The 12737-nt window shown below is 51.3% G+C and overlaps 2 protein-coding genes and 1 non-coding gene across 6 annotated transcripts; all 3 read left to right on the top strand.

The window, feature by feature from the left end:
• The first annotated feature begins 2725 nt into the window (after window positions 1-2725).
• On the top strand, window positions 2726-8675 carry kcna1b (potassium voltage-gated channel, shaker-related subfamily, member 1b). Of its 4 annotated transcripts, none has more exons than XM_061667459.1 (2): window positions 2726-5961; window positions 8591-8675. In XM_061667459.1, the coding sequence occupies exon 1, from the start codon at window positions 2740-2742 to the stop codon at window positions 4156-4158; it is 1419 nt and encodes a 472-aa protein (XP_061523443.1). In that variant the 5' UTR covers window positions 2726-2739; the 3' UTR covers window positions 4159-5961; window positions 8591-8675. The 4 variants fall into 4 exon arrangements, with proteins under 4 accessions (XP_061523443.1, XP_061523444.1, XP_061523442.1 ...); XM_061667460.1 differs by having other exon boundaries at window positions 8594-8669; XM_061667458.1 differs by having other exon boundaries at window positions 2726-5981; window positions 8591-8657.
• A 60-nt stretch (window positions 8676-8735) lies between these two features.
• On the top strand, window positions 8736-12524 carry rpl18a (ribosomal protein L18a). Its single transcript, XM_061667462.1, has 5 exons — window positions 8736-8834; window positions 10824-11003; window positions 11932-12061; window positions 12129-12238; window positions 12387-12524. Exons 1-5 carry the CDS (start codon window positions 8817-8819, stop codon window positions 12477-12479), a joined length of 531 nt encoding a protein of 176 aa, XP_061523446.1. The 5' UTR covers window positions 8736-8816; the 3' UTR covers window positions 12480-12524.
• LOC133397533 (small nucleolar RNA SNORA68) lies at window positions 10616-10748 on the top strand. Its single transcript, XR_009767649.1, has one exon. It is a non-coding gene; the product is annotated as a small nucleolar RNA SNORA68 (small nucleolar RNA).
• Window positions 12525-12737: the final 213 nt, after the last annotated feature.

Genomic DNA, 12737 nt, shown 5'->3' with positions numbered 1-12737 from the left:
GCTGGAGGGCGCACTGATAAATGTGATTCTGAAATTGGCTGCTCCTCAGGATTTGACGCCTGATATTGATGCACTTGTGAAGGTTCAAAGATGCAAACGCCGCGCCTACTTTGCATTGTGAAGAATACACTTTTGTGAAAATGAGTACCTCCGGTCGAAATGTTTGAAGAAACATTGGGTTGAAAAGAGGCTGCTGGCTTGCCGGAAGCCGTTTTTGTTTTTTCATGCGCTGTCGCAGCTTGTGCACTTTTTTATTTTGACGTCTACGTTGACAGGGCAGCGGGACGACCGCACCCTCTTTGGGAAAAGCTCCCGCTTCAGTTTGTAAGGCGCCATCAGTCAGGATTTCCAAATCGGTGTGGAAATTGCAGTCAGTCCCAAACCCTTTCTAGATATGAAAAGGGAGCCACTGTGATGTGTGAGTTGCACGTGGGTCAATGAAAACGCAGGTTCATGTTGAAACTTGGCAAATGTCAGATCGCTCGTAGATAATCAAAAGTGTTCATCTTTTCCAGATGTAACGATGTCGTTATCTGCACTTAAACAGCGCTCGTGACCCCTGAACGGTAAAGTCAATTTAGCTTCGCTTGCGCGAAATAAAGCTCAGGCGAGCCGGCACGTCCGCCGTGTTTGTCGGCGCCTTAGCTTAGCATGTTTACGTGCGTACGCCTCGGGGTCTTTGTTTTTTACCCGATTGTCCCGCCTGCGTGCTGACGTCTTGATGATGTGTTGTTGTCGCCGTTCTTTCCTGTATTTGTATCACCGTCACCCCCCCCCCCGACGTGCTGCCCAGAATAGCTCGCCCGCGATTTTGAAGGACGCATCGGGCGCAGTCTTTTCCACGAGTCCTCCGGCGGCTAAAAATAGTCGTGCGCGCCGTTATATAAGCACTCTGTGCCTTGATGAATGGGGGCACGGGGGCACGGGGGGCGTCCTCACCGCAGCCGCCGCCGGAAACGTCGTCCTCGGCGGAGCGTGCGGGAACGAACTGACGTTTTGTTCGCATCGCACTTTTTCCTCTCGTCGACAGACGTGATGTTCGCCGATGACCTCGTCTCGTCATTTTTAGCGCCACGCAAAACTCAACACGAAATGCATCGCTCGCCGCGTCCTGCGCGACTTCCCGCGCCAGATTGGCACGCTTTGTTTTTCGATCTGGCCCGCCGGGCATTTAAAACCATGCTGACTTTTTGAGGTTAACGATTGAAAAATACAATTGATGCAACTAAAAAGAATTGTTAAAATGAGACAATTTCTCCAAGCAGTTGATATGCACTGCGCTCAGTGCACCGGTCAGTCGAGAAAAAAGGGGAGATGGTATTTTTTCCCACAATACTGATTGGGATCTTTTTTTGGATCTCACACTTGATTGAGAAGAAAAGAAAAGAAAGCACTGAAACTCAAAACATCCAAAGTATTTTTGAAACAACTGCAAACGAACGAATCTGCTGGAAAAACGAACAGAATTTGAAAACGGAGCGGAAAATCCCAAACGTTTTGACGCCGTCGTGCTCCTTTCGCTCTCCCGAACACGAGCGCTGTTCGGGGGCCGTGAGGTCGAGGGTCACGACGCCACCTCGATGCGACGGCGTGACTCGCTTAGCGTGGAAACGCTCACCTGAATGTTCTACGTCATGGTGGTCCTCCGTTACTATGGCAACACGGGGACTATTTACTCTGGTGGCGAGGAAGAGGATGAGGGGCTCGCTCGCTCGCTCTATTTTTCTGTCCCACTTCGTTTCTCTCTCTCTCGATCTATATTTAGTTCTCAATTTCTCTCTCTCTCACCTGTCTTTCTCTCGCTCTTTCACTCTCTCAACTTCTGCCCCCCCCCTCTCTCTCTCTGTCCCCTCTCCCTTTCTTGCTGCCTTTCTTTCTCTCTGTCGCTTTCTTTTTCTGTCCCTCTCTCACCCCGTTCTTCTCTCTCCGTCTCTTTCGCTGGCTCTCTCCCTTTTTCTTTGTCATTTTGTTTTTCTGTCTTTCTCTGTCTTGTTTTTCTCTTTCTCTCTCGCTCTCTTTCTTTCCCTGGAACTCTGACTGTCTCTGTCCTTCATTCTCACTCTATTTTTCTCTCTGTCTGTCTTTCTCTCCTTCTGTCTCTCACTCTTTTTGCTCTATTTTTCTGTTGCGTTCATTCTGTTCTGTGCCAGTCGCTCTCTTTCTCTGTCTGCTGTTCTCCCTGGCCCTCTTTTCTCTCCCCCCCTTTTTTTTTTTCTTTCCTTCGCTCTCATCCTACCCCCCTTTCTTGCTGGTCTCTCTCTCTCTCTCTCTCTCTCTCTCCCCGTGGCGCCAAAAGCGTGTCTGCATTGCGTCGCCCCCGCCTCCCCTCTTCCCCCTCTTCCTCCTCCTCCTCTCCCTCAGCACCACAGTATGCTTCCGGTGAGGCCGCCCGGAGCCACATAACGTGGAAAGAACTTTCTCCTCGCCGTCCTTGTCCTCGTGACGCTCGTCTTGAGGGGGAACGCGAGGACGACGACGGGGCGCCGATGCCGCAGCGCGGGCACCCGCGGGCGGCATGCGGCTCCGTCATCGGCCGGCGCCGGCGGGAGCGGGAAAGGGACACCCGGACGACGCGGAGGCATGAATATTTCATCCCGCGGAAAGCCGAGCGCGTGCGGCCGATCTCCCGCCCGTGACGAGGCAAAGACGACGATGGAGGCTCGGTAGGAGCCCGCCGCTCGGACCTCGCGCTTCCCGCTCGGCCCCCCCGCCCTTCCCCCCTCCCCGCTCCCCGCCAGGATGACGGTGGTGCCCGCGGACAACGTGGACGAGAGCGCCACCTTGCCGGGTCACCCGCAGGACGACGAGCGCGACGGGCACGAGTGCTGCGAGCGCGTGGTCATCAACGTGTCGGGGCTTCGCTTCGAGACGCAGCTGAAGACCTTGGCGCACTTCCCCGACACGCTCCTGGGCGACCCCAAGAAGAGGATGCGCTACTTCGACCCGCTGCGCAACGAGTACTTCTTCGACCGCAACCGGCCCAGCTTCGACGCCATCCTCTACTACTACCAGTCGGGCGGCCGGCTGAGGCGGCCCGTCAACGTCCCGCTGGACATGTTCTCCGAGGAGATCGGGTTTTACGAACTGGGCGCCGAGGCCGTGGAGAAGTTCCGCGAGGACGAGGGCTTCGTCCGCGAGGAGGAGCGCCCGCTGCCGGACAAGGAGTTCCAGCGGCAAATCTGGCTCCTCTTCGAGCACCCGGAGAGCTCGGGCCCGGCGCGGGGCATCGCCATCGTGTCGGTGGCGGTCATCCTCATCTCCATCGTCATCTTCTGCCTGGAGACGCTGCCCGAGCTGAAGGAGGACGCGGGCGAGCGGCGGCGGGCGGCGGCGGCCGCCGGCAACGGCACGGCCGCCCGACGCGCCGACATCCTGGCCGACCCCTTCTTCGCGGTGGAGACCCTGTGCATCGTCTGGTTCTCCTTCGAGCTCCTGGTGCGCTTCTTCGCGTGTCCCAGCAAGATGGCCTTCTTCCGAAACATGATGAACTCCATCGACGTGGTGGCCATCATCCCGTACTTCATCACGCTGGGGACCGAGCTGGCCGACGACCCGGATGGCGGCGGCGGCGGCGGCGAGCAGGCCACGTCGCTGGCCATCCTTCGCGTCATCCGTCTGGTGCGCGTCTTCCGCATCTTCAAGCTGTCGCGCCACTCCAAGGGTCTGCAGATCCTGGGGCAGACGCTGAAGGCCAGCATGCGCGAGCTGGGCCTGCTCATCTTCTTCCTCTTCATCGGCGTCATCCTCTTCTCCAGCGCCGTCTACTTCGCCGAAGCCGAGGAGAAAGAGTCGTACTTCACCAGCATCCCCGACGCCTTTTGGTGGGCCGTGGTGTCCATGACCACGGTGGGCTACGGCGACATGTACCCGGTCACCGTCGGCGGCAAGATCGTGGGCTCGCTGTGCGCCATCGCCGGCGTGCTGACCATCGCGCTGCCCGTGCCCGTCATCGTGTCCAACTTCAACTACTTCTACCACCGCGAGACGGACGGCGAGGAGCAGGCGCAGCTGCTGCGGGTCAGCCGGCAGAACTTGGCGCCCGGGCGCCACGCCGAGTGCGAGCGGGCGGAAGGCGACGAGCTTCGGACCGGCAACTGCACGGCGCCCGCGCCGGGCGGCGACCGCGTCGGCGCCGCCGAGATGCCGACGGACGTGTGAGGCGGCGACCCCGACGCGGACCGTTTTGCTCTTTCTCGGGGAGAAGGTTCTGGATGTTCCGCGGCCGCTGTCGTCGCGGCGACGAGCGGCTCGAGGCTGCGCAAACTTTGCATTGGAGTTTGAAAACGGACGCATTCCGAGACAAAAAGTCACGCCCCCGAAAAAAGAACCAAGAAAAAGAAGTTCAATGTGCAAATATGTCGTGTCAAATAGTCCCTTCCAATCTTCGGCTCGTTATTATTTGGAATACATTTGTGATGGATTGGCCATTTAACAAAAGAAAGACCTTTCAAATGGTTGATTTGGCATGAGAAAATGATCATCAATCCATCGTTTGTTTTAATCATCAAATAAACATTCTTATTTCTTTATTTAGAGTTCATGTAAATGTAATACATTAAAATCCAAAATGGTTACCAAAATGGAAATGAAAAATTCTGAATACGCAAAATGTATTTTGATAAAATAATTCATTCTCATTTTCTATTTTGATTGACGAGGCAATTATTTTGAGAAAAGATATGCAAAATTGTTAAATGTGGAAATAAGATTTTATTTTTCTAGTATTTTTGGTAATTCACAATGATTTGAGATGAATGAATGAGAATAAAGATGTAAAATATGACTTATTTTGATCATAAAATAATGAGTTCATTCTTGTTTTTGTCATTAATTCGAATGACCAACGATTCAATAAAATAAATCGGTTTTCCGAGCGGCGTCTTCTCCCGACAGGTGGGGGGCGTGCCGGCCAATCGCAGCGTTCGATTCAAAAATGGCAACGATATGTCTGCCTCGCGTCACTTTTGAGGAAAGCAAAACAAGCTGAGCGTCGTCGGCAAAGACAGAGAGCCATTTTCAACATCATATGAAAATTGAATGAACAGACCCAATCGTGTCGAGTTCTGGAAAAATAGAAAATGGACCAAGTTTGGACATCGGAGGTTTCGGCCCGACGCCGCCGCACATGTCAAATTGTGTCCCGTGTGTGTTAATCTTGACCGTAAATCGATTCAAGAATGAACTCGATTTGAACCGAACAACTCGAGGGAACAAATCCGCAAATAGAAAGTGAGCTCGCTCCTCGTATTCCCGCTCCGGCCACGAGGGGGCGGCGTGTTCCAAAACGCTGTTCAGTGTTGACCTCACCACGGCAGCCATCTGTTTTGTCATCGTGTCGCCGTCGGAGACGTTAGCCGCCGCGAGCGCCCGTTTGTAAAGAACGCAAAGTGTTATTTGTCAAGGTTGTTTGGCTCCCTTCTATTTTTAGCCCCCAAACTGCTGCCGGTGTTCGGACTGGCCTGGCGCGAGGAGAATTCGGCAGCATTTGGGAGGAGGCGTGGCCGGCGGTCACCACGGCGACGCCGCTCTCCGTCGGCACGCTTCCTCCGCACGCCGGCCCAGTGCCTTCGGTGTCACCGAGTGCCTTGTGGTCGTGGTCGTGGTCGCGTCTGATGGAACTTGTTGCGCAAAGGCGCAAATAGTCGCTTACTGGCTTTTTATGGACTCGACTCTGTTACCATGGTCGCCGTCTTGCCGTAACAAGCCACATCCCAGAATAGTTCAAATAGTTGTGTTCTACATGTACAAAGCAGCGCGCACAAACACCGCTTTGTCTTTTTGGACTGATTTTGTTGTGGCGCTTTCAATAAACTTCTCATCTTCCTCCTTCTCTTCTTGCCTTCCGGTTGTGCGCTCAGCAACAAAGTCGAAGACGACGAGGAGGCGAGACCAGGAAGAAGGAGGTGTGCCAAATGAAAGGGAAACTAGGAAGAGAAGGCATGTGAAGGAAAGTCAACAAGGGTGAGCTTTATTTCCATGAAGTGAGTATCACTTTGCCTCTCGTTCATATATTGGGCCGCTCGCTGACATGCTAATGAGCTAACAGCATCAGACATTAGCATTAGCCAATTAGAAGCAGAGGGACAGCAGAGCTCAGGAGGCACGCGACTGGATCGAGACGAATCACACGTCGCAGGCGCCGCCATTTTGGACGTGGAAAAGCGGACCAATACACCCAAATTCCAAAATGGAATAGATTCCTTTCTTCCTGTCTTACTCTACACACACACCCCATAATGAGAACACGTAAAGCGTTTTTTAAAAAAGTATATATATTTGAAATGTATTACAAATGGGAAAACTCAGCGTGTCACGTGCTGGTCTCGCGTCCAATCAGTAGCAAGCTAGCTTTTTCTGTCGGTTTACGTCTGAACAGAGCGACCACCAGTAACCATGGGAACTGGAGCCACTACTCGAGTAACGTGAAATTCTTGACTCGATGAATGAACGATTTCCTCCAATTATTGATCATTAAATCCTTTCCACTATTAAAGATTTTCAGTCATTATTGATCCTGTAGTATCCATGAATGTCCACTAAGCAGCAGTAGAGAGGCCAAGGTGCTCATATTTGGGACTGCCGCCCTCTTGCGGACGCTTTAAGCTGTTGCAGCATTTCGAAAGGTGGAAGCAGCGTTGAGGTCGTCTGCCTCACACTTCTGATGGGTGGGGTTCGAATCTCGCCTCTGTCCTGATGTGGAGTTAAGATCTGGCCACAACATATCTACCTTTCTGTCGATCTGCCATCAGTCTGTCGAGGTAGCTTTTTTAAATACTTATTATTCCAGTTACAGGAAAGAGATTTTGAATGACTACATTTGGATTTGTGACATCTTAAAAGAATATTAAATTCATAATAAAGACTTATTTAGTCTTGTTGCTGTCATTGAAGAAACCAAACAATACATTTTTTTCCAAAAAAGTCAGTCAGTATTATCAAAAATCAACCGATACATCTTTCCAGAATTTGTTAGGATAGGGACATTGCCAGAATAGGTGTTCCAGTGTTTCAGGGGACATTTAATAAAAACGAACAATCAACACAAATGTCTTTCTTAGGTTGAATTTGTTCCGAAATGCCGAGTAATTTAAGAGCTGTACAATAGCGTCGATTGATCAGAATCAGAATCATGTTATTTTTAAACCAGTTTGGGTGGAATAAGGATTGCTTTTTAAATATGTCAGCTATTCCAAATGAAACATGAACAGAGGGTGGATTCTGCTGATAAATTAAAGACCAAGCTTAAAGCATTTGTATGCGGGAGTTGGATCGGGATAGGACGATGACGGATACAAGCGACCGAAATGAGCGAACGGCTCTACGGGTGAGAAGCTCGCTCGTCCGGGAGATGCGGCTCCTCCGCTCGGGCATCGGAGGTTGGGTGCCCCCTGGACGCCTCATCCCAACCCTCCCTGGTGAGGCGTTCCGGCCCGGTCCCACCAGGACACGTCTCCCAGCTGGTCTGGGAACGCCTCGGTATCTCCTCGGAAGACCTGACCAAGTGGCTCGTGAGAGGGAATTCTGGGATTCCTTGAAGAAGCAGAAGAAAATGGATGGAAACATGTCGATCTCTGTAAAAGTACAAAGTTAAGCCCTCCAATTTGAGAAAAGTCACGACTACATGTGGGATTGCACAAAAATGGTTTTATCCAGTTGATTTTAATGGTATTATTTAGGGTAGTAGTATCAAAGTTCAAGCCAGCAACCTCATCGGTATCCATCCATCCATCCATTTTCTGAACCGCTTCTCCTCACTAGGGTCGCGGGCGTGCTGGAGCCTATCCCAGCTATCGTCGGGCAGGAGGCGGGGTACACCCTGAACCGGTTGCCAGCCAATCGCAGGGCACATACAAACAAACAACCATTCGCACTCACAGTCACACCTACGGGCAATTTAGAGTTTTCAATTAACGTGCATGTTTTCGGGATGTGGGAGGAAACCGGAGTGCCCGGAGAAAACCCACGCAGGCACGGGGGAGAACATGCAAACTCCACACAGGCGGGGCCGGGGATTGAACCCGGGTCTTCAGAACTGTGAGGCTGACGCTCTAACCAGTCGTCCGCCGTGTCGCCCCTCATCGGTATTCTAGACTTTATTCATATCAAGGGTCTTATTTCTCTTCAAAAAAATTTAAAAAGCAGCTTATCAATGTAGTATAAGTACCTAGCTAGCTTTTTTCTTTTTTTCTTTTTTTTTGCAATCTTTGTGTGTTTCTTTTAATTGAAGAAACAAACAAGACGTCTTTGGCTTTCCCTTTAATCTTATACCTGAAACTGTGGGCGACGTGACGTATTTTGATTGACAAATGTTGCCCGGGGCATGATGAGGAAGCCCACACCATTTCTAGGCAGGACACGGCCCACTGCAAAATGATTGGCTCCTGCGTCGCGGGGAGGACAGGCTAAGCTGTTGACGACACGAGTATCCCAAACGTGTCATATTTGTAGGAAATAAAAACGAAGTTTATTTTGGTTATTTCTAGGGCGAGGGTTGGGTCTTACGGCGGTTTAGGGTTAAGGTTAGGATTAGGGTGTGTTAGAGTGAGTGGGAAACATGAACGACGAAACAATCTTCTTTTCCGCCTGGAAGCAGGAGGACGTGTTCATCTTGGGATTCAACAGCCAATCATAGTGCAGCGCCGCGTGTCCTGGAGCCAGTCATATTGGAGCAGGGTGTGTTCTGTCTCGAAACTACGTGGGAATCCGAAAGACGCTCCCCCGGGTGGTTGCACCGGAAGAACCGCCCACGCCACTGCGTAGCCTTGCGTAGTGCATGACGTCACTTCCTCTTTCCGTTTGGCTGTGATCGAGACAAGATGAAGGCGTCCGGCACTGTACGTACAAATGTTCATTTACGATTCACTGGCCGACCAAACGCGAGCTCCGCCTGTCGATGTTGTTTGATAACCAAGCGCGCCTCTTATTAGTTAGCTCACGTGTGTTCAAACTTGCTCCTCAGTGGACATTTTCAGCTTTTTCGTTTCGGTGTTTTCACTTCCAACATGGCGTCACCGTCGGTGTCCACATGGTGCCGACGAAAGAACAAAAAGGATCCCGTAGTTTTGGTTATATGACTTCAAAAAAATTGCACATTTGTTTTTTCGGCTAGAAAGTGAGGCCAGCTCGAGCTCACTGAATGGTACGGAAGCTAATGCTGCTAACAGTTACGTTGTATTTTCCTTCACGTTTGTAAACGTGAAAACGTTTTAAAAGTGAGTATTACCCGACCTTTATTGAGACAAGGCCCAGATTTCACATTTTAGAAAAATCACCACCAAACACATTAATGTCCAACAAAGTACACTCACGTGTCAGTAAAGGGGTGGTGATTTTGGTAGAGCATGTAATTTGTCATATTTTGCCGAATTGGCACTATTTTTGCACTGCAAAACCGCTACCAAACTCTTATGCTGACTTTTTAAAGTGTCTTAATTTCCTTTTTGAACTGTTCTTGGGTACATTTTCTGGAACCCCTTTTCTTATGTTCAGTTTAGTTCTTTCCCCCACTTGTCTATATGGAAAGAAACTTGCAAAGTAGGAATTTCAGTGCATGGCGTTACCGCTGCGCGCAGGGCAAATGAACATCTCGAATCTTACGTTTTCTGCTCCTCGTTGTACATTGCTAGCATAGATGGATGAACAAAGACCTGTTGTGATGTCGTTGAGCGTTTCCCAACCTTAACTGAGTCAGGCACAAAATTTGGAAAAGTTTCACGCCACCAAACTGGAACGGTAACGTATGCAGCACGAGCGTAATAGCGAGATTGCTTAAGTCATGTTTACCTTCCTGTCACAATCAATAATAATAATGATTTAAAAACGCGCCGCTCATATTCCAAATCCCAGAATGCTTTGCTAGTGTGTCGGCCCATCAGTCGAGACCGCCGAGCGCCCCTTCCCGTTCTGTTGCAGTCGTTAGCAACGATGCTACCGGTCTCCCTGGGCAAATTTACACTTAGGGTTAAACCCTAACCCTAAAGAGACGAAGTTGCAGATAGATAAATAGAAGATGGAGAGACGGATGAATTTGTGTTATCTATTTCAATACAAAACAGCCAACAAACACCACTGATGTCTTTTTATTGCAAATAGGATTTCTCGTGTTTATAATAGTCAAGTTTGTTTCTTCCAGATTCAGTGTTGAAGCAAAATGTAAGTTTGTTGTCATGCGATAAACTGTGATAAACGCTCCATTTCTGCAGAGAAGGCAAACATGCACATCGCAGCGATTTTTCATGAAGTATTGAGTTGGGCCCGCGACCTTGCCCCGATTTTGAATTTTGGCCCACCGGGAATTTGAGTTTGACACCCCTGGTCGCGATAAAAAAAAATCAGCAAAAGTTGAATTGAGGCAACGAAAGTCAGAAAAAGAGTCACAAAGCACTGGCAATTATGCTGTGAGGTTAACGATGTACTGAAATAAGCGAGGTGATGGCAGAAGAGTGTTGAAATGCGCCGGTATGGATAGATGGCGCATTTGCAGTGAATCAGTGTTTTCTGTTTTCCGCGGGACGCCTGATGATTCGCGGTTGGGAAACGCTGCCGCCGTGTCGAGCGGGGGCCATCTCGCCGTATGTTGCCGACGACGGTTCCGCGTCGTGATTTTTGCGAAACGTCCGCAGCCAAACCCAAAGGTCGCACTCTGTCGGTGGTGCGACCCAGTCCGGCGTGCGCACAGCGAGCGTCGGCCTCGTCGCCTTCCGCCGCCGCTACGGTGCGGCCGGAAGTGAATCTGAGGCCGCACACGCGTCCCCGTCGCGTAATGCCGCGCGCGCGTCTTCTGTGCGTCCGTGCGCGTGACTTGTGTTTTGCCGGCGCCGCAGCTGCGAGAGTACAAGGTGATCGGGCGTCTGCTGCCGTCGCCCAAGAACCCGACGCCCCCGCTCTACCGCATGCGCATTTTTGCGCCCAACCACGTGGTGGCCAAGTCACGCTTCTGGTACTTCGTGTCCCAGCTGAGGAAGATGAAGAAGGCGTCCGGGGAGACCGTCTACTGTGGCCTGGTACGTCCTCGTCGTCGTAGCGGCGACCGCTCCGTCGATTTCCTTCGAGACGGGCCGAAAGGTGGCGTGAACACGCGTGCGTGCAAAAATACATTGTGCTTTTTCTGCTACCTTTCCCTCCCTCGCCTCGTTTCCTACTGCCTTGACGCATGCGACCATCCCTTTTGCCAAAGCCTGCTTTCTTTCCCTCCTTCCCTCCATCTTTGACCTGCTCGTCCTCCTTTTAGTCACTGTCGCTTCCTTTCCTTGTTATTTTTCTTTCCTTTTCTGAAGCTCTGTTGCCTTTTGTTCCTGGCTTCCTTTCTGACCTTTTCCTTGTTTTTTTAACACCTGTATCTTTATTTGTGCACCCTTCTGTCTTTTTGCTTGAGTCCGTTTTTCTCCCTGAGCGGATTCCTTCCACCTCGGACCTCCTCTTTTCGTCCTTCCTAATGTAATTTTTCCATCTGAATTTCCGTACTTAAACCTGCTTTCTCTCTTTCTTACCTTCCACCTCACTTCTGCTTTTTTGCCCTTCCCTGCAGCCTTCCTTCCTTGATTCCATCCTTGCTTCCTTCCCTTTGCTTCAAATTTCCTTCCTTCCCGTCGGTACCCGTCAGGACGACGTTTTCGATTGCTCGTGTTCAGACAAATGTGTTGTTTTGTGTTGTGTTCATCCGAGGTAAAGAGAAGTTCTTCAGCCGTCGACGAAAGCGTCAGACAACTAAGAGAACTTCTTTTAACCCCCTCTCCAAAAAAAGCAACTTGTCGTCGGAACACAAGTAATCGAAAATGTATCCGACGAAGTTGACGAGGAGCTCTGTCAATCTGCCTTCGTGCACTTTGTTCCTGAGCCAAATGGTTCGCGTTATCGGCGGGCCGGCGTAAAAGGCAACTTTAGCGTCGAGTTATTTTTGCCGTGGGCGAACGTGACAAAGTTGTCCTTCAGGTCCACGAGAAGACGCCCCTGAAGGTGAAGAACTTCGGCATCTGGCTGCGTTACGACTCGCGTAGCGGCACGCACAACATGTATCGCGAGTACCGGGACCTGACCACCTCCGGAGCCGTCACTCAGTGCTGTGAGTCCCGCGCCCCGGAACTCCCGCCCCCGCTTTCGCGCGTCTCTGATCGTCCGTCTCCCCGCAGACCGCGACATGGGTGCCCGGCATCGCGCCCGCGCCCACTCGATCCAGATCATGAAGGTGCAGGTGATCCCCGCCAGCAAGTGTCGCAGGCCCGCCATCAAGCAGTTCCACGTGAGTGTCGCCGTCGCCCCCGGGTCTCGCAAAAACCCGCCAGATGAAATGTCCGGCCGGGTTCCTCTTCCGGATTTCAAAATGCCGTCTTGAAAGCCGAAATTGGTCGTTTCCCTCGACTGACCCGAATGTGGTTGTGGTCCCGCAGGACTCCAAGATCAAGTTCCCGCTGCCCCATCGGGTCCTGCGCCGTCAGCACAAGCCTCGCTTCACCACCAAGAGACCCAACACCTTCTTCTAGACTTGGCGCTCCAAAGACAAATAAAGTTGTGCGCCTGCTTTGGAACTTGCCTCATCCCGCCTCCTTTTTTCGGCCAATCGGTTTGAGCGCCGCCGGCCCGGCGCATCGTAGGAATTGTCCCGTTCGTGAGCTTGCGTCGGTTTTATCGGGGGACCTTTATTGTTATTAGAAATGTAATTGTCGATGCTGGTCCCGCTTGAGCGCGACGCCCGCTGGGCTCGAGGCGGACCCGCCTGACGGATCGAACCGACAAACGTC

The sequence above is a fragment of the Phycodurus eques genome, chromosome 22 (genome assembly GCF_024500275.1).
Source record: "Phycodurus eques isolate BA_2022a chromosome 22, UOR_Pequ_1.1, whole genome shotgun sequence".
Taxonomy (NCBI): Eukaryota; Metazoa; Chordata; class Actinopteri; order Syngnathiformes; family Syngnathidae; genus Phycodurus; species Phycodurus eques.
Note: the sequence above shows the minus strand (reverse complement) of the source record. Positions and strands in the feature narration are given on the sequence as shown.